The following is a 25,776-nucleotide window of genomic DNA, read 5'->3' as shown; positions in this document are numbered from 1 at the left end:
GCCCCTGAGACTGGAAGAGGTCCTTCTAGCCTCATTCCTGGAGGCACAAATGCACCCCTTAATGTAGGGCCACCAGAAGTTGAACTCCAATCCCCTATTATTCATGTCTCACTTGGAAATGAGGCTAGGGCCTCTGAGAGTCTGTATCTTTCTGAACCTGGCTAAGGGAGACAAACCCAATAGCACATTGGGCACCATGACAGCCCAGTGTTTACCAGCTGAGGGAAGAGTGTCCCTCAGTTAAGAAGCACAAGATGAAGACATAGACCACAAAGAGGGATAATGAATGGGTTGGGAGGGACATACTGGGGCAGGAAAGATCTGGAAAAGACAATGAGCTAAGTAAAAAACCCAAAGGACACGGTGAGGAGTCAGCCTGGCAGTGTCTGGAGAAGAGACTTAGGAACACCAAGTGCAAAGACGGAGAGGCACGTTCAGTGTGACCAGACCAGACAGAGGAAGGGCAGGAGGAAACTAAGGAAGCAAGATCGACTGAAAAAGAATTGTCACACTGGCCCATGTGTTACACACATTGCACCATCATTGCTGCCAAGCCTTATTGAAGACAGTACAGAAACTCCAAGACCTTTAATAAAGACCAAGGCTCCTTTTTCCTTTATAATCCACTAGCTTTAGCATGTGGACGTATTGTGTCATGATCTCAAATTGGCTGCCAGGGTTCCGGACATCGTATATTACATCCACATGAGTCAAGGAGAGAGACAGCTCTTCTTTCCACTAAGAAAACTCAAGTTTCTCCACCTTCCCCTCTAATCCCTTCTTCCACGAATTCTTTCTCCTCTCTGTGCCCAGAAGTGAGTGTGAGGGCCACTTCTCAAAAAGCCGTAAGAAAGCCATGGTGAGGATTGTCAAGATGGATAGAGACGCGCTGTTTTCATTTTTTCCCACTCTTACGCATTTTATATCTCAGTCTAATACACACCGCTGAAGCATAAAGAGCGAAGCAGAAGTTCTACAAAATACAGCTTACAATGTGTATTGTACACTGATAATATCCATTACCCATTTAAATTCTAGGCATACCATCTCTTGTGAGTTGTGAGCATAGCATGAAAAATACAGGCAGCCATGATCAGACACTAGGGACCAGCTGGTCCTAATAATCAGGCTTCTCTCTGCTGTCTCTCCTCGCCTCCTTCTCCTTCCCTTCTTCCCTCCCTTTTTCAAACAAGACAGTGGGCACTTAGTAAGGCAACTGTCAGGAATCACAGTGCTCATCAGAAGTGAGAGGCAGCCAGCACTGGGCAGCAGGGCAGCCCCTCCTCCTCTAGGAAATAGAGGCAGTGGTCAATGTCGCGGAGGGCTGAGGAGCCACAGGAGACCAGACCCACACCGTGCATCAAATGTATAACGAGTGCTCTGGACACCTCAGGCCTATGTCCCCAACCAGGTGAGACAGCAGCAGGCACTGGTGCAGAGAACGTGATTCACGTGACTCGTGCTAGAGAGCCCCAGGGAGTAAATGCTCGCTGTTTACTTCCTCATGTGGGCGGGAACGGACTGGAGAAGTTAGGAGTTACGGTGCAATTTTTTGTATTTCGTTTGCAAAAGCTTTTAGAAACACCCAAATATTGGTCTCAGTTCTAATGATGCCCAGCATTCAGTCTGTGGAAAGAAACGTGTATTCCAATAGGCCAGCAACCACAGGAACCCTGAGTTAGCTGAGAACAGGTCATTCTCGTAGAACACAAACAAAGGCTGAGCTGGAACGAGACTTGGGCTGGTCACCTTTAGCCTCCTGAGGTAGGGGCGTGGACAGGGAGAGTCCACCGAGCAGGAAAAATAGGACCAAGTGTCGGCACTATGCTCACAGTCCCAGCCATAACGTGCAAAATCCGCTGAATCTGGGTCCCAGGACTCAAATCCCGAGCTTTTTGAACACCTTTTAGATGATCCACATCGTACCCTAAAATGGCCATGTGACCCTAAGAGGATTGGAAACCAAGGGCTGAGCTTAGCTGATTTACGTTGCAGGGGCAGTCAAGAGGTCCTGAGGTCAGGACCGGGAATAGTGACATAAAACAGAGCCTACAAAGCTCCCCGGCCCCACAGTCCTGCACCCCAGTCCCCTGCCCTCAAATCCCTGCTCAGAAGACAGCGCAGGGGAGAGGAAGTAACTTTTTAGATTCACCAGCTCAGATTTCTTAATGGAGCTTTCCGAGAAGCCACGTCTTTGCTTACAGGTGCCATCTAGACAATAAATGTGGGCTTCACACACGCACTCAAATACACACACACACACACACACACACACACACACACACACACCATCCTCCCCAGGATGCACACAGTTGTAATTGCAGCGCTTGCGCAGAGGCCTTTGTTGAAACCCAAGGGTATGCGTTACCCAGGATCCCTGGCCTCCTCCTGTAGACTGGCTAGCCCCTAGGGCTCAATCCGGCTGCTGTCTCTTTGCCTCCTAAGGTGCCCCCCGAGGATTGGGAACTTAAGTGACTTGCGGAGCGCTTGCTGGTGTCCATGGAAATCGGGGGTAACAGTAGCAAGCACTCAGGAGGGAGGAGATGGACTGATGCACTATTGACCAGGGAGAAGGGGCGTGCCCAGGCGGGGAGGGGCGTGTCCATGGGCGGGAAGAGGTGTGTCTAGGGCGGACGGGGGCGAACCTGACCCCCGACAACAGAGGCGGGGCTCTGGAGCCGGGAGCAGGCACAACTCTGGTGCAGGCGGAGGGACATCCTTGCTGGTGGCCTCTGGACCGCGCGATGACTGGACGGTGAGTGACACCCAGGCTGCAGAGGTAATGGATGTCCTCGGTCCACTTCACCCTCGATTCGGGCGGCGATCAGGCAGAGCGCGCTAGAGCCTGAGCACTTGTGCCCTTCGGCCGCGGTGCGCGAGTCTCCTCCCCCTGCCACCCTGGCGCACTGCGGGCTTCCAGCTAGGGCCGAGAGTGGCACTGTGCCTAACATCTTCTAGGATAAGGCACTTTAGGGGCTAAATCTTAGCAGGACACGTGAATCAAACTGCCGGCTACAGCTGTGCTCAGTCTTCCCTCCACTCAGCCAGTCTCCTAGAGACGTGGTCTTAGAGGCGGGAAGAGGGCTTCCAGCCGGAGTATCTGATTTCACAGATGGAAAGCCAAGGATAGGATGATAGCTCACCAAGGCACTTGTTCCTTAGTTGCTGTCTGAGACGGTTGACCGTGAGCAAAGGGTTTTAACACAATCTGACATTCACTCCTCACTGTGCGCCACAGTATTGCTTTCTTTACCCCCCTCCCCCTTCACCCCCTTCAAATGTGAAACCAAGGGTAGACGCGTTACAGAGGCTGGGGCTCCTGCTCAGCTGGTAGAGTGGTTGTGTAGCACTCATGAAGCCAGTATTCCAGCCCAAGCCTTGCATAAATTAAGCGGCGGCGGCCCCCCGGGGGAGGGGGGGGCGGAAACAGGCGCCCTGGGTAGAACGCAGGGAACTGTACCTGCAAGTCTCCTTAACTTCAGTCCTTGGACTGTAATTTGTCTGTGTTCCCAACTCATAGACTGTCAGTGCCAAGACAGTCAAAACCTTTAAAACAAACAAACAAAAAACCTATAAGGAGCCGGGCAGTGGTGGTGCACGCCTTTAATCCTAACACTTAGGAGACAGAGGTAGGCGGATCTACAAGAGCCAGTGTTCCGGGATAGGTTCCAAAGCTACCGAGAAACCCTGTCTCGAAAAATCAAAAAATAAAATAAAATAAACAATAAAAAACCCTGTAAGGGAGCTTAGAAAGCCCACCTCATTGGGAGGTAAAGAGTGTCAAAAACAGGAAGGGCTGGGATCCAGGAATTGAACCCAGGCAGCTTGTTCACCAAAGTGACACGCTAAGCTGGCAGGAGAGATTCTTGTTACCCTTGCTGCAGTTTGCCTGCAAGGTCCTAGGGTACCACTCAGAATTCGATGCCAGAGGCTATGGAAAACAAACAGAACTGCAAGGCACAGTAGAACAGGTAGACAGACCTGCCTGCAGCTTCCTGCTTCCCCAGGAGGTGGGAGGTTGGGAGAGTGACAGAAGGGAGGGGGATGGGGGGGCGGCTGGGGGAGAGAGGAAGGGAGAAGAGAGAAGATGAAACTCATCTTGGGTCAAAATATTGTTTGATGGAAATTACACGAGAGTGTGTTTAGCACGTTGTTATGTTTGTTCGACCTTTTATCAGCTTGAAGTGTCTGTCTGAAACTTAGGAGAGTCTTGTGGGTGAGACTGAGAACTGGATTTAAGGCCAGGTCTCCCTGAGTCGGAGCCTATGGGCCTCTGAAACAGAACAAGAACACTGTGGAAGGAGAAGTTCAGCCCCTACGCAAGCCTCAGAGGAGACAGCCTGACTACAGGCTTTAGGGGGAAGCCTGTGCCGCTAGGGATCCGAGTCCTGGTTTCAGAGCTAAATTCCCCGTCTCCTGATTCTTAGGAGCCCTTTCTCCTCTTTGAGTTCCACATTCCCTTCTTAGAACCTTGCTATCTCCCTGGGGCCTGCAGCCCAATGGCAACAATGTTTATTAAGGATGAACGTTACTGATGAGGAACTCTAGTTCAAAAGTAGAAAGAATTTGACAAGATCATACAATCAGGGCAGGGTAAGGTTTGGGCCTAGACCCTGGAAGGGCTGAGTTGTTTAACCTCTTAAAAGTACACTGAAGAAAATATTTTGAAGTTGTTGGTGTTGTTGTTGTTATGTGTGAATTAGTTCACCTGCTGTCCGTCACATCCAATGCCATGCTGCATGTCTGGAGGTCAGAGGACAACTTTGTGGAGTCATTTATCTCCTTCTGCTTTCCATGAGTTCTGAGAATTGAACTTGGGTCCTCGGGCTCGGCTGACAAGTGCCTTTACACACAGAGCCACCTTGCTGCCCCTTGAAACCCTTTAAAAGTAAGCGCCTAAGAACTAGTGGCTGCTTGCCCAAACCTTTAGCAGTTTCCCCAAACTAGTAGTTCCCCGAATCTCCTTCCTGCCTAAAGGGACTTCCTCTGGGACGTACCCTGAGATAAAATTGGAGTCCTGCCCATCCCCTTGCCTGACCTTTAGTGTCAGAGATGTGGACTGTGGTATAATAATCCCCTAGCTTCAGTTCTGAGAAGAGCCCGAGAAACACTCCACACCAGTTGCCATTACAACTGGCTAACAAACCCAAGACATAGTGATGGCAGAGCAGTTGAGGTCACATACCAACCCAACAGTCAAAGAAAAGCTCAGCCAGAATGTTTTTCTGGGATACAGCAGATACTCTCAGCTTGGGATCTGGGATCCCAGCGGGTATCCCGACTGGCCGTATGACAATCCACATGTGGACTTGCATGCACACGTGAGCACAACCACACTCACACATTTTTCTTGGTCTGAGATGAAGGTGTTATGTTCTCAGAAGAACTCACATCCCAAAGGATTGTAAGACCTAGCATCGTGTCTCCAGAGAAACCTCTCCGAGCAACTGCACATGGCACGCAGGCCAGGGCAAAGGTAGCATGGGTATAGCAGATACTAGAAAACCAAGGACAACCTGGCAGCAGCTAGCACCAAGTAGTCAGGGGGGCCACTCAGCTGTGCTGCCCCACTGGACCCAGGCCACCTGAGTTCTTGTTTGGCCCCCAAACCAGAGCTGTGTAGATAATAGATTTCATGAATCCTCCATTCCATTGGTAGGGAGCGAACCTGAACTGGAGTGGTGGGGACACAGCCAGGAGGTGTAAGGATATTGCATGAGGAAGAGTGGAAAGGTTGGAAATGATTTTGTTGCCTCAGCTTACAGGAAAGAACACTGGAGGGCAAGGGCAGAAACCAGCATCTGTCCTACAGGTGTGCAGGTGAGACACTGCCTCTGGGCTACAGTTTATATCAGGAAGTCACAAGGGAGGGTAGATGGCTGGCCTACAGTCCACACAGGAACCAAAAACAAGGATCAGTTTATTACGAGGAAGGGGAGCGTGTTCAAGGAGGCCTATAAGGCAGAACAGGTTCCTATGGCATCACCAGGATCATAGGGGACATGGGTGGCCTGGCGAGGGTGGTCAGCCACGGTCAGGTAGGAATGAAGGTGGTGATGACTGTGTATCAGCTCTCTCTGTCTCCCTTGGACCCCGTCACCTCCAACTGGCAGTGCACACACTCTCTCAGGGCTTCCTAGCTGGTGGGACTGAGCAGCCTAAGACTGGGGTAGGAGGGATATGGCTGAGCCACAGGTGGGTAATGGCAGGGGAGGAGCAAGGGAACATTAGAACTGGACAGCAGGAGAGGGCAGCAGCTGCTCAGTAACTGCCTGCTGTTTATGCCAAAGCAACTGGCTATGTAGGTGGCTGTACTGCTGAGGGCCGACCAGACAGCCTGTGTCCAGTCAGATCCCCTCAGCAGACAGCTGGCTTCTCTCTGGGGAAGCTTTGCCCTGTGAGGGCTGACAGGTGCTGGAAGGGCCTTTTAGAGGCTCATTGTTTTCGGAGCCTGGGCTCCTGTCCCCGGCATTAAGAGCCAGTTGTGCAGGGCAACGTAGCCTGCATCTGCCTCCCTTCTAGCCTGGCAGCCCTGCTGGCTGTGCCTGACTGTGTCCTCCTTTGTCTTGCGGGTCAAGCCATTCCATTTCTTACTTTAAATGTGAATCACGCCGGGAAAGGGTAAAACAGTGGCAGCCAAGCTCTTTTGTCTCACTGATCAACTTCCATTTTACTTTAGATGTTGACCCATTGCCCATATTGCCAAATAAGGACAGTGCCATCTTCAGTCACCAGTATGGGAAGGGCCCTCTGAGACTGAACAGCAGGCCACTCATAAGCTCACAGTAAAAGGCTGTTGGATGCACTCACGTTCACTTCCTGAATACTCCACCACAGTGGCGTCCCCCCTTGCTCCTTCTGCAACCGATCCATGGTCCTACAGTGACCTAAAGAACCAGAATTGGCCTTCTGCAAACAGAAAAAGACAAAAGCCTAGACCCCAGGGTTATAAAAGCTCCTGTGGCCTTTGTCACTCCGCGGCAGGCTGTGTGCCAGCTGTCACTGCCTCCACATGCCTGGCAGAACAGAGAAGTCGCTGAAGTGGAAAGTAGGGGCGACTCACTCATTGTCTGTTCACCCAGGGAAGGTAGTCAGGTGTGCTATCTCCTGAAGATCCTCTGAGGAGCAGAAAAAACATCTATCAGCCAGAGGAGTGAGTTTGGAGGCCTGAGTTTTGTGCGCTGGGTGGTGGGGATCAGGACCAGGACAAAGGCTGCTGGGGTGGGAGGAGCAGCCTGCTGACACTGGCTGTCCAGTTACATCTGGGGTTGCTTTGTGGACTTGCCCAGGTAGTAGGCCAGGCCAGTTTCACAGCTGTATTCTCTCCCCGTTTATTTCTCCCAAGGGGCATCTACCTGCACAATGAGTCTCTGCCTCAGACTCAGTGCCAGCTAAGAGTATGATCATAGTTTTTTTGTTTTTTGTTTTAATTGCAAAGGATTGAAAGTAGGCCATTGAAGATGCTTGCCTTTGGATACCCTGCCCAGGGCACAGGGAGATTCACACTAGGGAACCAGCCAGAGGAAAACGACCCACATAGAGAAACACTCTTTGCTTCCTGACAAGGTGAATATGCTCTCTCTTCAAGCTCTCCCTGTCAGCAGTCGCTAGAACACCCCTCATGTACCCTGCACAACTAAGACACTGTGAACGTGAGACTTAGTGACAGCCGGCTCAGATCAACCCAGTAAAGGAGAACTGGGCAAATCAATGTGGTAGTCACAGCCTGTGTCGCAACTCAGGTCTGGCCACCTGAGTTAGCTTCAGCAAGCTAATTAAAAGAGCCAAATCGAAAGTGGAAAACAGAAGCCGGGCATGGTGATGCACACCTTTAATCCCAGCACTAGGGAAACAGAGACTCAGATCTCTGTCAATGCAAGGCCAGACAGCCAGGGCTGTTTCACAGAGAAACCCTGTCTCCAAACCCACCCCCTGCAAAAGAAAGTGGAAAACAGACAAAGGCGATGTCTTCAATGTGGTCACACCGGAAAGAGGGACAAAGAAAGCCAGCGAACCACACAAGTCCATCTTACCTCCAGCGGAACAGGCTTTCTTTTAGGCCACCATCCAGCTCCCAAATCACGGCATAGAGACTTTTTAGCTGTAAATGTTCAGCCTTAGCTTCGCTCTTATTTCTTTGTAGCCCTTATAACTTAACCCGTTTCTCTTCATCTACATTTTGCCCCCAAGACTTTTACCTTTTTTTCCTTCTGTATATCTTATTTTCACTGCTCCTCCTGTCTAGCTGACTGGCAGCAGCTCCCTGGCTTCTGGCCCAGGGATGTCCTTCTCCTCCCTCTCTGGAGTCTGCCTCCTTCTTATTCTCTCTGCCCACCAGCCCTGCCTAACCCCTCTCCCACCTAGCTATGGGCTGTTCAACTTTTTATTAGACCTATCAGGTATCGTAGGCAGGCAAGGTGCAAGAAATGCAACACATGTTTACATACTTGAACACTTGCAGCAGAAACAAGCCTGGCACATCTTTACATCGTCAACAGAGGCAGCAGAAACAAATGGAACACACGTTCACAGAGTTAAAGTATTATTCCACGGCATCAGCAAATGTAACACGTCTTTGCCTAGCTAAAATAATGTTCCTCAACACCTCCAGGGCCCTGAAGTGCAGCAGAAGCTTAAATAGAGGGTCAGGGCTGTGCATATCTAGTCAGGACTGGTTAAATAAAGTGTGAGCCCGCCCACCTTTGACTCAACCGAGTCTGGGCTTCAGTCTGATCTTCTGAGGTTGTGTGTCATGTTATTAGGACCGTGTGAAATCTCTTTCCTGAAGACAAGTTCCCTTCTGCTTGTCTTTTCCTTCTCCCACCGTGAGATTTCTGGGAAATTTCCCATTTATTTGGGGCCCATTGTTTCAATAGTCCTATAGTCAGATAGAAAGTCACAAAGTATCTGTAGAATAGCTTCATTTCTGCAAAACCGGTTAAACACAAACCAAGGCTCCTCTCTCATGAGACCTATGGCCTATGGAAAATGGAAGCGCTTCTTTGGCCGAAATGGCCCCCTCTCCCTCCAACCACCAACGCCCCCATGATTACTGCTCCCCTGCCCTCCCATGGATGATGCTAAGGGCATACTCCCTCCCCCTTCCACCCTTTCTCCTCTGATTACCTAATGCTACCTCACTGTAAGAGACACTACCAGCTACTGGGGCATGTCCTCAGGGACGGGCTGAGGGGAAACAAGGGAAGGCAGTGTCTCACTAAAACATCACTTGACTCTCTAGTGGACTGGCTTGCTGCCAGCTGCTTTACTGCCTACCAAAGCAGTCCTTTTCAATTTTGCTTGCGTAAATTTCCCACTTGAATAAAGAGTTCTGCAGCTGAGGAAATGTCAAAGCCATTGGAGGGCAACATTTTTATTGCACAGATAGGAACATCAAGGCTCAAAAGACAAGGCTTGCATATGCAGCCACCCAGGTCTTAGTAGCTCCCAGCCCAGAGCTCCTCAGAAAGGCCTTTCTGTTAGTAAGCCACTACTCCTTGACTTAAAGGAAATTCCACTGATTGGTGCACCTACTACATAGTAAAAGAAAGGGAGTATTCTTATTCTGAGGGAAAATAAAGATATTGTAAACTAAGCCAGGCCTGAGTCCGAAGCCACAAACATGTCTCGTACCTAAGTGTGGCTGTCTTGCTAGTGTGTGCTCTGCTTCCTCTCTTCTTCTTATCTTTATTTATTTATGTTTTTAAATTCACTAAGTAGCCACGACTGCTGCATTAAGAGATGCCTGAATCCCAGTGTCTTAGCCCAGGAGAGTCTGCTTCTCTTTCCAAGTGCAGATCCACTGTGTATGGGTCCAGGACGCAGAGCCACAGAAGCACTCAGCATCACTGCCACACACAGCTTTCTGGTTACCTATGGCAACATAAGGCACTGGTGCTTTTTCTTAAAAAAAAAAAAAAAGAATTCTGGGGGACTGGAGAGAAGGCTCAGTAGCTTAGAGAACTGGCTGCTCTTCCAGGGAACCCAGGTTTGATTTCCAGCATCCACATGGTGGCTCACAACCAGCTGTTACCTCCACTTTCATTCAGAGGATATGACACCCTCTTTTGGCCTCCATGGATACTAGGCATGTGGTGCACATACATACATGCAGACAAAACATTCATACATATCAAGTTAAGTAAATAAGTCAAAAACTTGTTAAAGATATTTTTAGCATCTTGGGGAGGCTGGGTAGAGGCCACGGTGATAAGAATGTATACTGCTCTTGCTCTATACAATCTGAGGATTGGAGTTCAGTCCCCAGAACCCATGTTGGACAGCTCACAACTGTTTGTAACTCCAGCTTGATAAGATTTGATGCTTCCAGCTTCCTCGTGTGTGTGTGTGTGTGTGTGTGTGCGCGCGCGCGCGCACATACACACTCACACACACACACACAGAGAGAGAGAGAGAGAGAGAGAGAGAGAGAGAGAGAGAGAGAGAGAGAGAGAATTTAAATCTAGGCTCCCTATTCTTTCAGTCTGGCTTCGTTTGCTCTACACAATGGTCTCCAGCTCCATACATTGTCTTGCACATGTCATGATTCATCTTTTTCTTACAGCTGAATAAAATTCCATTGCACGGGCTGCTGCATCCATGGTCCAGCATGGTAATAGACAGGAACTGGTTCCTTTTTTTCTAAAAACAGTAACAGCAGTGTTCATAGGTGTGTGACTTAGAACCCTTCAGGCGTATACACAGGAGAGGCATAGCTGCACCATATGCTAGTTCTTTTTTATTTTGACTTTACTTTTTAGGAATCTTCACATCGATTTTCATTGTGATTGCACAGATTTACATTCCCGCCAGTGGTGTGTTTCTCCACGTCCTTGCCAGCATTGTTTTCTTGGTGACAGACATTCTTTGGTGACAGACATTCTGGTGAGACAGACTCAGACACTCTAACTGGGGTGAGATGGACTCAGACATTCTAACTGGGGTGAGGTGGACTCAGACTCTAACTGGGGTGAGGTGGACTCAGACACTCTAACTGGGGTGAGGTGGACTCAGACACTCTAACTGGGGTGAGACGGACTCAGACACTCTAACTGGGGTGAGGTGGACTCAGACATTCTAACTGGGGTGAGACAGACTCAGACATTCTAACTGGGGTGAGGTGGACTCAGACACTCTAACTGGGGTGAAACAAACTCTAAAACAGTTTTAGTTTTCATTTTTTCCAATGGTCCAGGATATTGAATTCTTTTCAAGTATTTATTGGCCATTCATATTTCTTATTTTAAGTAGCTATCTAGTTGTTTTTTGGTGCTTTGTGTATCCTATGTATCAGTCTATGATGTGTAGCTGGACAGGTTTTCACACATCCTGTAGGTGGTACCTTCACGCTACCATCTGAACCTTTTACACATCGCATCTCTCAGTTCTTCGGATTGTTTCATAGGCGATTGGAAAGACTTTTCAGGAAGCCCTTGCTTATGCCTGGGACTTGGGTGTTTTCTCGTTTTCCTCTAGCAGTTCAGTTTCAGGCTCTCTTTTAAGTCTAGTTTCATTCTTCCACACGTGAGAATTCAGTTTTACCAGCACATTTGTGAGTCAGGCGGTCTTTTCTGCATTTTGGTTTTGACAGACACCTTTGTCAAAATTCAGGTGACCATAGCTGTGTGTCATTTATTTCTGGGTTATTTATTCCACTCACTGATGTAATGTCTGCTCTGCTATTTTTTTTCGATGACTGTGACATACTGTGAACAGGGGCAGTGGTCCTGTGATATACTGTGATCAGGGCAGTGGCCGTGTGATATACTGTGAACAGGGGCAGCGGCCGTGTGATGTACTGTGAACAGGGGCAGTGGCCGTGTGATATACTGTGATCAGGGCAGTGGCTGTGTGGTGTACTGTCAGCAGGGGCAGTTACATTGCCAGCTTTGCTCTTTCTGCTGAAGATTGCTTTGGCTATTTTGGTCTATATCAATGTTAATTTTTTTCTAATTTTGTGAAGAATGTCATTGAAATTTGAGTGAAGATTGTGTTGAATCTGTACATCATATTTGATACTATAATCATTTTCACAGAATTAATTATTGTGAACTAAATGTGAATCATGGGTTGCGCAATACTTGACGGCCAACCTATGCCCAACATTGTACTAAATAGGAAGAAATTGAGAGCATTTCCAGTAAGATCTGGAGCAAGACAAGGGTACCAACTAACATTCAGGTAAGAGAGAAGAAAAAGAGGGATACGAATTGGAAAGGAAGATGTCAATTAGGTTCCAGTTGCTGACAATGCAACTCTGTCCTTGAAGGAGACTGAAGACTCTTCAGAAAACTCTCAAAACTGATAAACACTCTCAGCAAAGTAATGGGCTAAGACATCGGCATAAAAAGCCAGTGGTTTTTCATCTAACCATAACAGACTTGCAAAGGGAGAAACCAGAGAGGAAAGAATACCTACCACTCATGAGAGCCTCTAAAAGCCAAAATATGTAGGGAGTCTCATGACAAGGGGTAGAACTGGAAAACGTTACATTCGAGGAGGAAGCCCAGGTTCGGAGAGAAAATGCCGCACGCTTGCTCTCGTGTGCAGAGCCTCATTCTACTTTTAACACGTGTGTGTGCTCACACTGGAGTGACTGTGGGATGATATCAGGACACTTGCTGCTGATGCCATCAGGAAGGTGATCCACACACGTCCTTTTGTAGCAGAAAAGGCGGAGCGGGTAGCGTGGCCCCACATTCAGAGAGGTGAAAAGATTGCTAATCGTTTTGGGGGTAGCTAGTGTTTCTGCCCGAAGCACCCAGCTTTAAGTAGTGGTGCACAAACCCATAAAAACCCAGATTTCTGTTTTCCTATGAATAAACCAGAAGATCTACCTTTTGAAAAGAGGAATGTGCCCCCGATTCTTGTTCCTTAGTCCCTGAACATGGTTACTTTTTTTTTGTGTGTGTGAGATATACTCTTATTCTGGAGCCCAACCTGCACCTCAATTTTCAGTAGTCCTCCTGTCTCAGTTTGTGATTACAGGAATGGGCCTGGTTTGCACACTGCTGTGTATCCAACTCTGAAAGAAGTGACCTGTGGGGGAGCCTATGAATCCTGTACTCACATCATCCCCAGGAAGTTCCGAGCTGTTCTTGGTCCCAGAGACAAAGCATGAAGCAAAAAGGCATTGGCGGCCACCTCACTGTGCCCTGGTGCCCCTGAGGACATCACTTAATCACGTGGGATTATAGATATTGTAGAGGCCGCCCTGCTCCTGGTGTGCTGGGTTAGCTAAGGATAGGCCGGGAGGAAGGCTCCTCTGGAACACAGCAAAAGCCATATGAGAGGAAAGAGTGTCAAACACGGCCAAGGCTGGGGCTTCATGCAGGAAATGGGCAAAAGCTGAAGATGCAGAGGAAAGCAAGGGAAATCCCCGCTTCCCATTATTCCAGAGTTACTGCAGCACTTCCTGTAACAAGCTTCCTCAAAATTTTACATTGTTCTGCCATATGCCTGTGGAACCAGTGTCATCCCAGAAACCCCATCGCAGGGCATTCCCCTGGGCGGAGCACTTCTGCTCTGGCAAGTTTGAGGAACTACCAAGACACAGAGTATAGGCATTCTTTTCACTAGCCAAGCATGGAGGAACCTAGCCCTATTTTGAAAACCCTGTTGCTGGGCCAATGAGAATACATAGGGAGTCCCCAGCTCTGATCCCGAGCGGCAGTGCTGAGTCACTACTTAGGTCAAAGTCTGCCCTTCAAGGGGCCTGGCGTCTCTGCAGGCTGTGACTGGTCTTGCCTTAGAGCGGGCAGCGCTGGGTTGATGGGATTCTTCTAAGGTTGTCGTTAAGCTCATCTTCCCCACATCCTCCCACTTCTCCCGGCCAACAGTAATTTTCCTGCTTCTATAATCGAATGCCTGTCTAGTGGGGACATCTGTCTTGTGGGTATCAGGCAAGGAGAACAGAGACGTACATTGGACTGGCCAGAGGGCTGAAAAGTAGAGCTTGCATCAGTACTGAGGGTGTACTAGGCTTCGTCTTGCTGCTCAGGTAGGGGCCTCAGTAAGGAAGCAGTCGCTCTAGCCTATCTCTGCTTTCTGTAAATGGGGGTAACTTTGGTCTGAAATTATGAAGTGGAAAATTCTGGAAATAAATAGCTGGTAAGTTTCAAATTGAATGCCATTCTGAGGAGCACAGTGAATTCTCCCGGTCTGGACACAAAGCATCCCTCTGTCCCTCATCTGCACACTCGCACACTCGATGCATGATCTGGCCTGTAGCCATCACTGTCCTCAGGCTGACGATCAAAGAATCAGGGCTTGAGCTAAGGAACCCTTGTTTTTGCTTGTTTGCTTTACTGATGTGGTTATTAAATGCTCCGCAGACAGTCATGCGGCCTAGTCAGACACACCAAAGAGAAGTGAACAGGAGCAAATTCTCCACTCAGTAAGGAAGAGCGATGTGTCGTACTGCTAGGCTCTAGTGAAAACAAGTCTTCTGCCCATGAATTTTCTGAGAGAAAAAGAATTCCTGAGAGTTTTGTTTTCACCTAAAATCCTACAAGTTGTAGCCACAGCCCAGACGGGTGCACAGCTAAGCTGGGTGGGCCTTCAATCACAGGGTGTGGCCCCTTAGCAGTCTCAGAAACCCACATACCTCTGCCTATGCTAGGGGATAACTATAATTTAGAAGATGCCAGAAAAATAGAGAGAGGTTCTTGTACGTTATCTTCCATGAAAGCAATATGGGCAGGCCTGAAGGCCCTCAGGCTTCCTGGTTTTGAGTGTAGAGAGAGACAGAGAGCTTCAAAGGTAAGTCCGCTGCAGAAACCGAATTCTGGACGGGGCTGACATGGCTTATAGAGTTGAGAACTCACCAAGAGCATACAGAATAGAGGATCGAGAGGCCAGAGTCAAAACCCAGACTCTTGTGTCTGAAGAGTGTCCTACTCCTGTTCATTGGTTGGTTTGAGGCTTCACTTCTGACCTTTTTCTCACTGTAAAAGTGTGAATGTTGATTAGTACCTCGTGGTGGTATTGTAAGAACTAGACAATTCCTAGAACTGCTCTGTAGTCCAGGAATAAGTGTGATACAGATGAATCCTCACTAGGAGAACTGGCCCAGGGGAGTAGACCCCAAAGTCATTGATGGGTCTCTGCCCCAGCTCAGTGGGAAAGGAAGAGGGAGAACCGGTGCAGAGGAAAACTCTATAAAAGTCAAGAAGAAGCCATCATCTGGATGGTGTTCATCCAAGAGAAAAGAGTACGTGGCTTAAAATGCTTAGGAACTGATCTTGGAGACCCTGTAGAACTTTCCAGAGGGACAGGTGAGCGAGCTCCTTGACCTAGCACTTCCAACGTTAACCACCCTGAACTTGGACAAGTATGACCCTCCAGGGGATAAATGAAATACCAAGGCTATGGCTACTGGAAAACCCTGGCTGGGGCTCCTTCTGGCTCCCCCAGGATCATTTTGTCAATTAGTGATTGATGGGGAGGTCCCAGCCCATTGTCCATGGTGCCATCCCTGGGCTTGTGGTCCTGGGTTCTGATAGAAAGCAGGCTGAGCAAGCCGAGAGGACCAAGCCAGTAAACAGCACTCCTCTGTGGGCTCTGCATCAGCTCCTGCTTCCAGTTTCCTGCCCTGCTTGGGGTCCTGTCCTGATTTCTTTCAATGACAAACAATGATACGGAGGTGTAAGCCAAATGAACCTTTTCCTCCCCAAGTCCCTTTGGTCATGGTGTTTCATCACAGCAATAGTGACCCTAAGACAACACCCTTTGTTATCTTCTGACAGGTGACTTCTGGGGCTGAAGACAAGAGTCAAAGATGAAGGAAGATTGCTCATCCAGCTCCCATGTGCCCATCAGCGACAGCAAGTCCATTCTGAAGTAAGTCTAAGTGTACAGGGTCGGGGTGTGGGGACGCTCTGCCACCCCCTGTGGCCATCCCCTGCATGGAGACCAGCACGAGTTAGAACTCTGTAGATGTGGCACTATGCCCTGTGGACAGTGGTGGGTGCGTCTGTTGGGGTTCTATCCCTCTTTGGAGATGAAGGTATTCTTCAGAATATGGGCTTGAGCAAGGAGGGGGTGCCCATGGGGCTCTACAGTGACAGTATTTAATTTGTGTAAAGACCAGAATTGTGTGAAAACTCTTACTGTGTGAAACACTTTAAAAACATGGTTGTGGGTTTTAGTGAAAAGGTGTACTTTATTGATACGTTTTAATTTTATTTTTTTATTTACTCTGATTCATAAAAACTACTTGGAATATTTTCTCTGAAGTAAAGAAAAGCATCTTTTTATAATACTTATTTATTTACTTGTTTGTGTGGTATGTGTATATGTGTGTCTGTCTGTCTGTCTGTCTGCTTGCCTGCCTCTGAGGTGGGGGGGTGATTGCCACAGGAACTATATGGAGGCCAAAAGGCAACTTTAGGGAATGATTCTATTCTTCCACCATGTGGGTCTCGGGGATCAAACTCAGTTCACCAGACTTGGCAATAAGTACCTTTACCCGCTGAGCCATCTTGTCAGTTCAAGAAGCATACATTTTATTTTTAAAGTCCCCCCCCCCCATTTATCTAGCATTTTGAGTCCTGAGTGTCTACAGCTGGGCATGATTACTTTCACATTCCTGAGTGTTTCCCAATAATTTTGTGTCCGACCTTTAGATATTTGTGGGCACAGGACAGTGGCTTGTCACTGTCACTGATTTGTACTTTGTTGCCCCTGTTCTACATCATACACAGGCCACACATCCACCTGAACCCCAGAATGTCACTGCTCTCTCGATGCGCTCTGTGTGTGTGTGTGTGTGTGTGTGTGTGTGTGTGTGTGTGTGGTGTGTGGTGGGGGACTATTTGGAAAGGTGATAGAGCCCTGGGGTCCAGCAGGGGACCATGGCCAGAAAGACAGAACATACTCTAGCTAACAACCCCTTCACACACAGTGATGTACCAGCCCTCACTGATGCATGTTGAAAAGCGAGCCCTCTGGGCACTGAGTTCAGTAAGTATGCCATGTTAGTCTTAACCTGATTTTTCTTCCCTTTCAGCCTACTGGGAGGCTGAAAATCACCTGCATGCCTCACATCCCATCATGCCCTGGCCTGTACCAACGCTACCCTGATTTTTCTTTTCCTGACCATTCCTAGGGCACTATGGCGTCTCTATGTTCTAGGAGATAGTGTTTGGGCAGAGCGGCCTCCTTGGGCCCTGTCATCCTCATCCCAGGATTGTACCTCTGGACAGTTAAGATAGGAACCAGGCATCCCCCACCTCTCCCGTGACCCCACAGCAGCTGCTAATCTAAGCCACTGAGGCCACGGGTCAGAGGAGAGCAAAGCAGGCCGTCAGGTCTGCTTGCACGCAATGGTGAAGGTGTTTCCCTAGGTGCTGCCTGTGGGCTGGGAACCTCCCTGGGAATTTTGCTTACTTCCCAGTGTCCCACCTTGACTGCTCTCCTCCTCCAACTCATACAAGGGCCCAGATGCAGAGGCTGCTGGAGGATGAAAGAGCAAGTGTCATGATGAGGCAGTCAGGTCTCTTGGTTGGTTAGATGTGGCTGGCATCTAATGCATGCTTCTATATTTATTTTACGGATGAAGAAATAAGATCTGTGGTGGCAATGCCTTGCCCAAGTCCCCACCCCCACCCCAAGTGTACACATGTGTCTGTCTTTTTAGGTCAGAACTCTTAAGCCTGCTCAAAACCTACAACTGCTACCACGAGGGCAGGAGCTTCCAGCTGCGACACCGCGAGGTAAGACCTCTAACCCTTTGTGTTTGTAGCATCGTCATCCTCTGGATCGGCTTATGTGGACTGCTGAGGTGTGCGCCTGTTGTTTTCAGGGTAGCCGTGCAGCCTAGACCCTCTCTCCAAGTGAGCCAGACTGGCTCTTGTCAAACTTCCTGGTGAGGAACCAGGTTACCAGAAGGCGGGGTTGGGGGTGTCCCTGTGAGGGTTTCTAACAAGAAAGCCACCTCCACCCACATGCAGTGCTGGTCTCGTGCGTGTGACGACTTGGCGCCTGTCCAGCCCCTTCTCCGTCCGCCCTTCACACTGCTCAGTGAGAAGATGGGGGAGTTTGGTCCCTCTGTGCTCTTCTCGCACTTCCCCAGCGGCAGTGGACCAGTTCCCACAGGGTCCATGCTGGCGCTCAGCTCAGTGAGCACCCCACACTCTAGTTTAGCCTGTCCAACCCAGCCAGGAGTCCTGGGCCCTCCCACCTGGGCCCGTTCTCTGTGGCACTCTCTCCTGAGAAGCTGTGTCCTCACTAATCTTGAGGTACAAGCTCATAGGACAAGGGACATATTTGGGAGTGGGTCCTAATTAAATGTGACAGCCACCCATTGGTACCCAAGGCTACAATGTGTAAATGTGGCCCTAGTGGGGACTGATTTAAAAAAAAAAAAAAAGATTGGCTATCTGGAATTTAGTGAGGAATTTATGAAACCTTGAAACACCCTGGGGAGTGTCTAACAGGCTCCAGGCTGGGATCTACTTGAGAGCAAATCAAGCCATGCCTAGACTTCCACCATCCATAACCTCTCATGGGCACCTCAGTTGTAGCTTTGTACCCCAAGTTGTGTCTAGACCTGTACATTTTAGTCTGATGAGGAGGCTCACAGTGTAAGGTTTTATTTGGAGGATTCCCATGGTTGACATCTGGCTGGCTGCTGGGTGTACTCCATCTCTCAGTGTCTGAAAAGGGCCAGAGAAAATGCACAGAGGCCCCTTGTGGGTGGCAGCTGCTGGGTCCCTGAACCTCCCTCATCTTGCTTGTTCATCCGCTCATAACCTCCCGTGGTACTAGACTAGAGCCCACCAAGTCGTGTCCAGCAGCACCATGGGCCAGGACAGTGGTGTTTGGTGCCTCCACTCATGCAGAGTGGGAGAGGCTGTAGGTTCCTAGTCCAGACAGAGCTGGGCCACCTATGCCATCTCTAACAGAAACCCTGAGCTCTGACTTTTCTTCTTACACCCTCCTGACTCCTCAGCTTGCGGCTTTGGCACCAGTGCGATCTCTCATTCCCCTCTGTCTCCTCCTTTCGGTACCTTGTGGTTCCTTCTCATCCTCTTCCCTTCAAGCAGCTGTCTCCAGCGCTCTCCCACTCTGCCCACTCCCAGCCCCCGGGCTCCACATCGGCTCTAATGCTCTGGCCTGACTCCGGTCCTATCGTCCTGCCATCTTAGGCCCCACTGGCTCTTTTCTCACCTGGGTGATAAACTGCTGGGAGCTGGGACCGGGCCCCACTTGGTTCTGCATATGCCAGCTCAAGCTCTGTACACAGCTGGGCACGTGTAGGCTTGAGCCGTCCTGCAAGCAAGAGTCCTGAGTCGCAAGCTCCGGTGTGATAGGCACCAAGGGAGGGAGGCAGACAAATGGGGTTAGAGAGATTTGGATCTTTGACCTGTGCCACTAAATGAGGAATTTGTGCCCACCCCAGATCCCTGGCACAGGCACAGGGTGTGGTGGGTGGGTCTTGGCTGGGTTTTCCCGTCCTTGGCTTTGGGTTTTCTGAGACTGATCCTACTCAGGCTGGGGTGGCTCTCTGCTGTGGCCCTGTGGCAGCATCCTCAGCATCACTAGGGAACTGACTGGAAACAGAAATCTTCCATGTGTGCCTGCCCATTCGTGCCCCCCCCACACACACACACGACAAAAACTTTTCCTTCTCCCACCAGTGTTTTGGCAACATTTTTGGGTCATTCTGATAGACACACACCTCTAATTCTGGCATTCAGAAGCTGATGCAGGTTTGTCATGAGTTCATAGCCAGCCTTTGTCACTTAGTACATTTTAAGTCAGCCTGAACTACATGATAAGACCTTGATCTTGTCATTTGGGATTCCCCAAGGTGATCCTTTCTGTGGCAGTGGCTGTGGGGGATGAGCATGCCTGGGTTTTCGTGAGGGACAGCCCACTCTGAAACCGGCAAGCTTTTCAGCTGGCAAAACCCATCCCTGACTGCCTCTCCTGGCAGAGAGCTAACCATGGCAGGGGATTTGCCTCTAACTCTAAACCCAGAGGGCAAACTGACCTTCCATAGAACCAGGAAATACCTTTCAGGAGTCCTCTGCAGTGTTAACAGACTCAGGGAGTGGGCAGGCTGAGAAAGTGTGCGCATGTTCAAGGTAACAAGGACCGCAGAAGCAAGCCCGAAGGTCCAGACTCTCAGAGTTCTGGCAGACAGGCACAATTGGTTCCTAAGGTGCCACGCCCACTGTCCTCTGTTTCACTGAGTCCCTGTGACTCAGCTTACCACCCAGTGCAAGGATCTCAAATCTGCAGCTGGCCATCCAGAATCCCATGCCCCAAGCACTCGCTAGAGGACAATCCCAGAATGGCCTGTCCTTGGGCATTATGAGGACAGGCAGATGGAGGAAGTTGCAGATCCCAGGAGGAATCTGGTACACTGACCACTTGGCCTTTCTTCTAATTATTACCATGGACCCTTTCCTGCCCCACCCCCACTCCAAAATTGAGGCTCTCCGAAGTTAAGTCCCTAGTTGTATTGTTTCAGCAACTTTTCCTGGGGAGATGCAGCACATACTCACACCCACTCACTCCAGAAAAGGAACCCACTATAGACCAAAGGAACAATGGGCCCGTGTCCAGTTTGGTGAATGTTGGGGATACTCACAGGAGTATGGGGGAGAGGTTACCTACAGGAGCAGGGAGGACTCAAAAGCAGCGAAAGCCTACCCCAGCATGGGTGACAATTCACGAAAGCTGTACCCTTAGAAGCTCCGCACATCGTACAGGTAGGGAAAGCGCACCCTCGGCAGCTGGGTCTCCTCCCCAGCAGCTGTTTCCTGCAGCTAGACCCCTGGGGAAAGGCCCTGGTGAATCTTAAGTTTCACCTTTCCCAGTCATGCAGTTTGTTTACTTCCGGCATCTTTGTGCCACCTCCCCTTCTCCCTCCCGGAGGGGATAGTTCAGTTTACAGGACTTTGCAGTAAATGAGGCAGGTTGGCATAGCTCCAGAGCCCAACCGAGTGCCACTGTTAGGGAGAGCAATGCCGTGGCTGGCACTAAGGTTTAGAATTTCTTGAAGGCGTGGATTGGGTGTCACTGACTAAGTCTCAGACACCCAGAAGTTTGTTGCTCCCGGGCTATAAGGGACCTTTAAGTTGCTGAAGCATTCACCATTTGGTGTGCTCTGGAAGGGACCCTCCTAGTTGTCATAAGCCTTTCTGGAAGCAACCACAGACTGAGCGCACAGCTTGGGGCCAAACTCCCTCACTGCAGGTAAGATGCCTGTAGAGAGATGTCCTAGGCACACCCTAGGACAACCGTTTCCCAATGACCTTTCTCCCATTTACTAAGAACGAGGGGGAGCAATTCCTCTCTGAAAGACGGCCACTCAGTTTATTGTAAAACTGTAATTTTGCTTTTGTCACAGTGAAAAGCGTAACTTCTAAGAACAATCAGTACCTTTTGAAGTTGGCGGGTTTCTGGAAAAGCAGATGTGTAAACATGTCCGTTTGACAGGGTGTCTGAACGGGTTTTTCCAACCAGCCTTGGTACTTAGTAGTTTACAGTCGCCCCCTGGTGGCCATGTTTCACACTGCTTCCAGTTCTGCTGTATGTGAGCTCTACCGTGTGAGAAACACTCTTCACTTAAAAGAATATTTCACAACTTCCCTGGAAGGGTTGGACTGACCCCTCTCTTGGAACCCTGGAGTGAGCTGACTCTCTGCATATCTGTCTCCTGGTAGCTGAAAAGTGCCTATGAGACCGCCCTGGTCTCGTAGCTTGGAGGGCACTGCCTTCCCAGGATGGTTAGTGGACTTGAGAGTGTGGTGTGCGGTAGGGTGGGGTAGTGCGCCTTCTAAAGTCAATACTGAGCCTCTTCACACCACAGAACGTTTGAGTAAGTTCTGTGAGCGTCGGTGCAGCAGCTTGACTTCTGAGCTCGTGGGACACCCACTAGGGCCATGACAATTGCCAAGTGTCTCCCTCCCGCCCAGTTTTATGCTGTTTTGCAGAATGAAGTATAAAGAGGCTGGATAAAGCAAGCCTTGCCAACCTCATCTCCAGACAGGCACCCAGTCTGTCATTAGGCCAGTCTTCCTATCTCACGTGGGACATTTGCCCAAAGAGTCCAGTTTGAGGTTACTGAGACACAGCAGGTGATGTAAACCGCCTTCCTATGCGTGTCCACCTATCCAGCATTCCCAGTCCTGTCCAGGGTGTCCTGCATTTTATGAATAAGAAAACTGAAGAAATTGCTTGTCTGGAACATTGTTTTTGTATGTGGTTTACATTCTGTTTCTGAGAAAATAGATACAAAAGAGGACAGCAAAATGGTTAAAACCATACATGCACACACACACACATGCACACGTGTACACACACACAGACATGTGTGCACCTGTACACACCTAGACACACATACACACACACACACATTTGGCAGTGCATCGAGCAAATCCAGAAGCAGCCCCAGCTTGGTCCTTCTCACCTGGACCCTTTCATCCTGAGTGGGGCCAGATGGCTCCAGCCCAGTAAAGGAAAGGGGTGCTGGGCCGTAAGTCCTGCCCCATATCTGCTCTCCGAGAACACACCTGCTTCTCTGAGAAAGGAAATCCTCCCTTTGCTGGCTCCCCATCTTCCCCCTTTTGCTTGGTAGATACCCCCAGGAGCTGGCATTCTCACAGATGGATTTCCAAAGCCTTAGGCCATCCATGCTTAGCTAGAACAAGGGGGTTGAACAACTTCCTGCTGGGAGCCCCTTCCTGTAGCAGGGACTCGGTGAAGATGGTGGGCACACTACAGGACAAATAGTGACCAGGTCACCAGATCCAGGTATGTGGCAGCCTTCAGACTGTGTGCTGAGGATTCTGTTTGGGTCCTGAGCATGTCTCTGGTACCACAGTGAGATCTGTGCACAGGAATCGAGACAGCGGGCTTCTTAGGTTCCCTACGTGACAGTCCCTCGGAAATACAGTGGTACATCTGCTGAGACCTCGGGAGATATGTGCCCCAGGGTGGAGGGTGGAGCTCAGGCCCTTACTTAGAGACTTTAGGTGGTTCCCAGTCTATGGGCTACAACCCCTCTGGGGGTCAAATAACCCTTTCACGGGATCACCTAAGACCATCAGAAAACACAGATTCATAACAGTAGCAAAATTACAATAGCAACAAAATTAATTTTATGGTTGGGGTCACCACAACATTAGGAACTACATTAAAGGGTCACAGCATTAGAAAGGTTGAAACCACAGGGAGTTGAGACCCCCCCTTTGACCCTTGACCCTTGGTTTCACGTGAGACCTTGGCAGCCACGCAGAGTACAGTACACATTTCCACATTAGAGCAATCTGGGAGTTGGTCACTGCTCACAGTCATTTATTTATTTATTTATTTATTTTTAATTTATTTATTTATTAAAGATTTCTGTCTCTTCCCCGCCACCACCTCCCATTTCCCTCCCTCTCCCCTAATCAACTCCCCCTCTCTCATCAGCCCAAAGAGCAGACCTGGTTCCCTGCCCTGTGGGGAGTCCAAGGACCTCCCACCTCCATCCAGGTCTAGTAAGGTGAGCATCCAAACTGCCTAGGCTCCCACAAAACCAGTACGTGCAGTAGGATCAAAACCCAGTGCCATTGTTCTTGAGTTCTCAGCCATCCTCATTGTCCGCTATGTTCAGCGAGTCCGGTTTTATCCCATGCTTTTTCAGACCCAGTCCAGCTGGCCTTGGTGAGTTCCCGATAGAACATCCCCATTGTCTCAGTGTGTGGGTGCACCCCTCGTGGCCCTGAGTTCCTTGCTCGTGCTCTCTCTCCTTCTGCACAGTCATTTAAACCATGATAAAAACTAAGCAACAGAGACACAAAGTCACTCTTTCAAGGTCACCAGCCAGCCACTCACAGGCAGATGGTACCAGTCAGGTTGCATTGTGGGAACCAGACTGTCATCATTCTTTAGATGTCGGGTCTCACTAGGAATTGTCCAGTCCCCGCAGCCCTGCCAGGAGGGTTAGAGTTCATGGATCACTGGGAGGTGCAAGTACAGGGTGCTGAGGATGCCTCTGGGGCGGGAGCCGGAGACAGAGGCGAAGGCCGGGTGAGACTTTCTAGAAGTCCAGCTTTTCAGGTTGGAGGTCTGCCTATGCCCTGATTTTCTTCCCAGAGAGCACTCGGGTACCCTGGCCTCACAGAGCCTCCCCATGTCCTTGTCCATCTGTTTGTGCACACCCCAGTGATCCGAAGAGCTGGTCCCATTGGGCGGGTCTCTCCTCTCAGTCTGTTGTTCCTGGGACTTCCCGAAGAGCCAGTCCAGAGGGTTGTCATTGCCAGGAGAGGGCAGCGGGGGCTGTGGGCTGCTGAAGCAAGGAGAGCTGTCCCCTTGAGACTCGACCTGGCATCTCTTCTCTCTAGTCCAGGCTGTCCGGTAGGGTCTCTGGGGTTGATTCCGGACTATGACTTTGTCAAGCACTGAGGTGGGCTGTGCCAGCTGACAAATAGACCTAACGTAATCATCCAGGCTGGGGGAAGTTGGGGGTTCCTGCCCAGGTGTCCCATGTGATAACTCTTCAGAAGTTTCCCGAATGGTTGGCAAGTGGGGAACAGGCAGCAGAAGCCGGGACCTCATCACTGCTAACAGAGCAAAAACAAGCTGTTGGCCAAGAGAAAATCAGTCGCCTACCATGCCATCCTGACCCCCATCCTACCTCTTTCCCATCACTGTAGAAGCCACACAAGACTCGGGTACCCAGAAAGCAATACGAAGCCTGTGGATGGGAGACCAAGGCTCATCTCCCGGCTCCTTCCTGCTAACATCAAAATCCACATGCTACCTCTTCATCGCTAGTGTAGTTTAAGGATACCCAGATAATGGGGATGGAGACATGGCTCAGCAGTTAAGAGTACTTATTCTTACAGAAGACCTGAGTTCAATTCTTATCACACGTGGTGGCTCAAACCATCTATAAATCCAGTCCCAGGGGCTCCAATGGGCATGTATGTAGTACATATACATTTGTGTGGGCAAAACACTCATACAAATAAATTAATTCATACAAATAATGAATTAAAAAATTTAAAATAAAGAATGAACAAATAAGAGAACTGAGGGTGTTCATGCGGGGTCCGAGGGCACCCAGGTTTTAAATCCATCTCTGTCTCTTCATGACCTGGAGTCCTTTAGCAATGTCCCCTCTCCAAACCTCTGCTTAGCCATCTGCTAACAGGATTATAAACAGCCCGTTGGCAGGAATAGTCTGAGAAATGCATGAAATCATCGCTTTTATAGCACAGCTCTTGAGTTCTTTGTAAACTTGAAAGCCTTGGGGAACACCGTATTATCACAGCCATCAGTGGCACCCACCACCCTGGTCTCTAACCAGTAGCCAGGCTATAAAGCCCAGAGGAAGAAAGGCCCTCAGATATAATCAAGCCCCTGTGTTTTAAGGCGGCAAGCCAGAAGACAATCATTCCTCTTACCTGTGGATCGGCAGGCAGGGTGGCAGGAGTCTGGATGAGTAAAGATTGTCTAACCCAAAGGAAACACCCAGAGGTGGGCAGTCACAGCCCGGTCTCGAGGACAATCCAGTGATGTGCTGTGGATTCTTCCCCTGCGCTGTCTGGCAAACCCAGACACCCGCTGCTGCTTTTAAATGTTTCCTCCAGTCATCAATTACTGTCAGGAAAGCTCAAAATAGCAACACTTAGGAAGGTTCTCAGAGGAAAACAGGGAGGAGGGTGGGGCTTGGCCCAGCTGCCAGCCTGGCCTTTGTGTGTGTGCCTGTGGGAGACTGGGAAATGTTTACACTGCGGGGTGAGGAATGGGGCAGCCACCTCGCCTTGACCTAGA

General features: G+C 49.6%; 2 protein-coding genes across 6 annotated transcripts in view; one reads left to right on the top strand and one right to left on the bottom strand.

Annotated features, from left to right (window-relative positions):
• Nucleotides 1-2,617: 2,617 nt before the first annotated feature.
• Rassf4 (Ras association domain family member 4) overlaps nucleotides 2,618-25,776 on the top strand; it is a 35,080-nt gene continuing 11,921 nt past the window's right edge. For 2 of the 4 annotated variants that reach the window (XM_050148372.1, XM_050148373.1), the window contains exons 1-3: nucleotides 2,682-2,755; nucleotides 15,747-15,840; nucleotides 17,639-17,714. In XM_050148372.1, coding sequence (XP_050004329.1) covers nucleotides 15,779-15,840; nucleotides 17,639-17,714 — 138 coding nt within the window. In that variant the 5' untranslated portion in view covers nucleotides 2,682-2,755; nucleotides 15,747-15,778. Of the gene's footprint in view, nucleotides 2,780-15,746; nucleotides 15,841-17,638; nucleotides 17,715-25,776 lie in introns of all 4 variants that reach the window. The other 2 variants (XM_050148370.1, XM_050148371.1) reach the window with 2 other exon arrangements.
• On the bottom strand, nucleotides 23,780-25,602 carry Depp1 (DEPP autophagy regulator 1). 2 transcript variants are annotated; one of them, XM_050148381.1, is made up of 2 exons: nucleotides 25,407-25,602; nucleotides 23,780-24,557 (listed from the first exon to the last, which is right to left on the bottom strand). In XM_050148381.1, the coding sequence occupies exon 2, from the start codon at nucleotides 24,553-24,555 to the stop codon at nucleotides 23,941-23,943; it is 615 nt and encodes a 204-aa protein (XP_050004338.1). In that variant the 5' UTR covers nucleotides 24,556-24,557; nucleotides 25,407-25,602; the 3' UTR covers nucleotides 23,780-23,940. The 2 variants fall into 2 exon arrangements, with proteins under 2 accessions (XP_050004338.1, XP_050004337.1); XM_050148380.1 differs by having other exon boundaries at nucleotides 23,780-24,560; nucleotides 25,407-25,600.

This window comes from Alexandromys fortis, unplaced genomic scaffold (genome assembly GCF_014885135.2).
Source record: "Alexandromys fortis isolate MF-2015 unplaced genomic scaffold, M_Fortis_MF-2015_v1.1 scaffold_59, whole genome shotgun sequence".
Classification (NCBI taxonomy): domain Eukaryota; kingdom Metazoa; phylum Chordata; class Mammalia; order Rodentia; family Cricetidae; genus Alexandromys; species Alexandromys fortis.
This window is presented reverse-complemented; position numbering and strand designations above follow the sequence as displayed.

What these genes read in the sequence shown, in the direction of transcription:
- Depp1 (XM_050148381.1), bottom strand. Translation starts at nt 24,555, where the DNA reads ATGAGGTCCCGGCTTCTGCTGCCTGTTCCCCACTTGCCAACCATTCGG.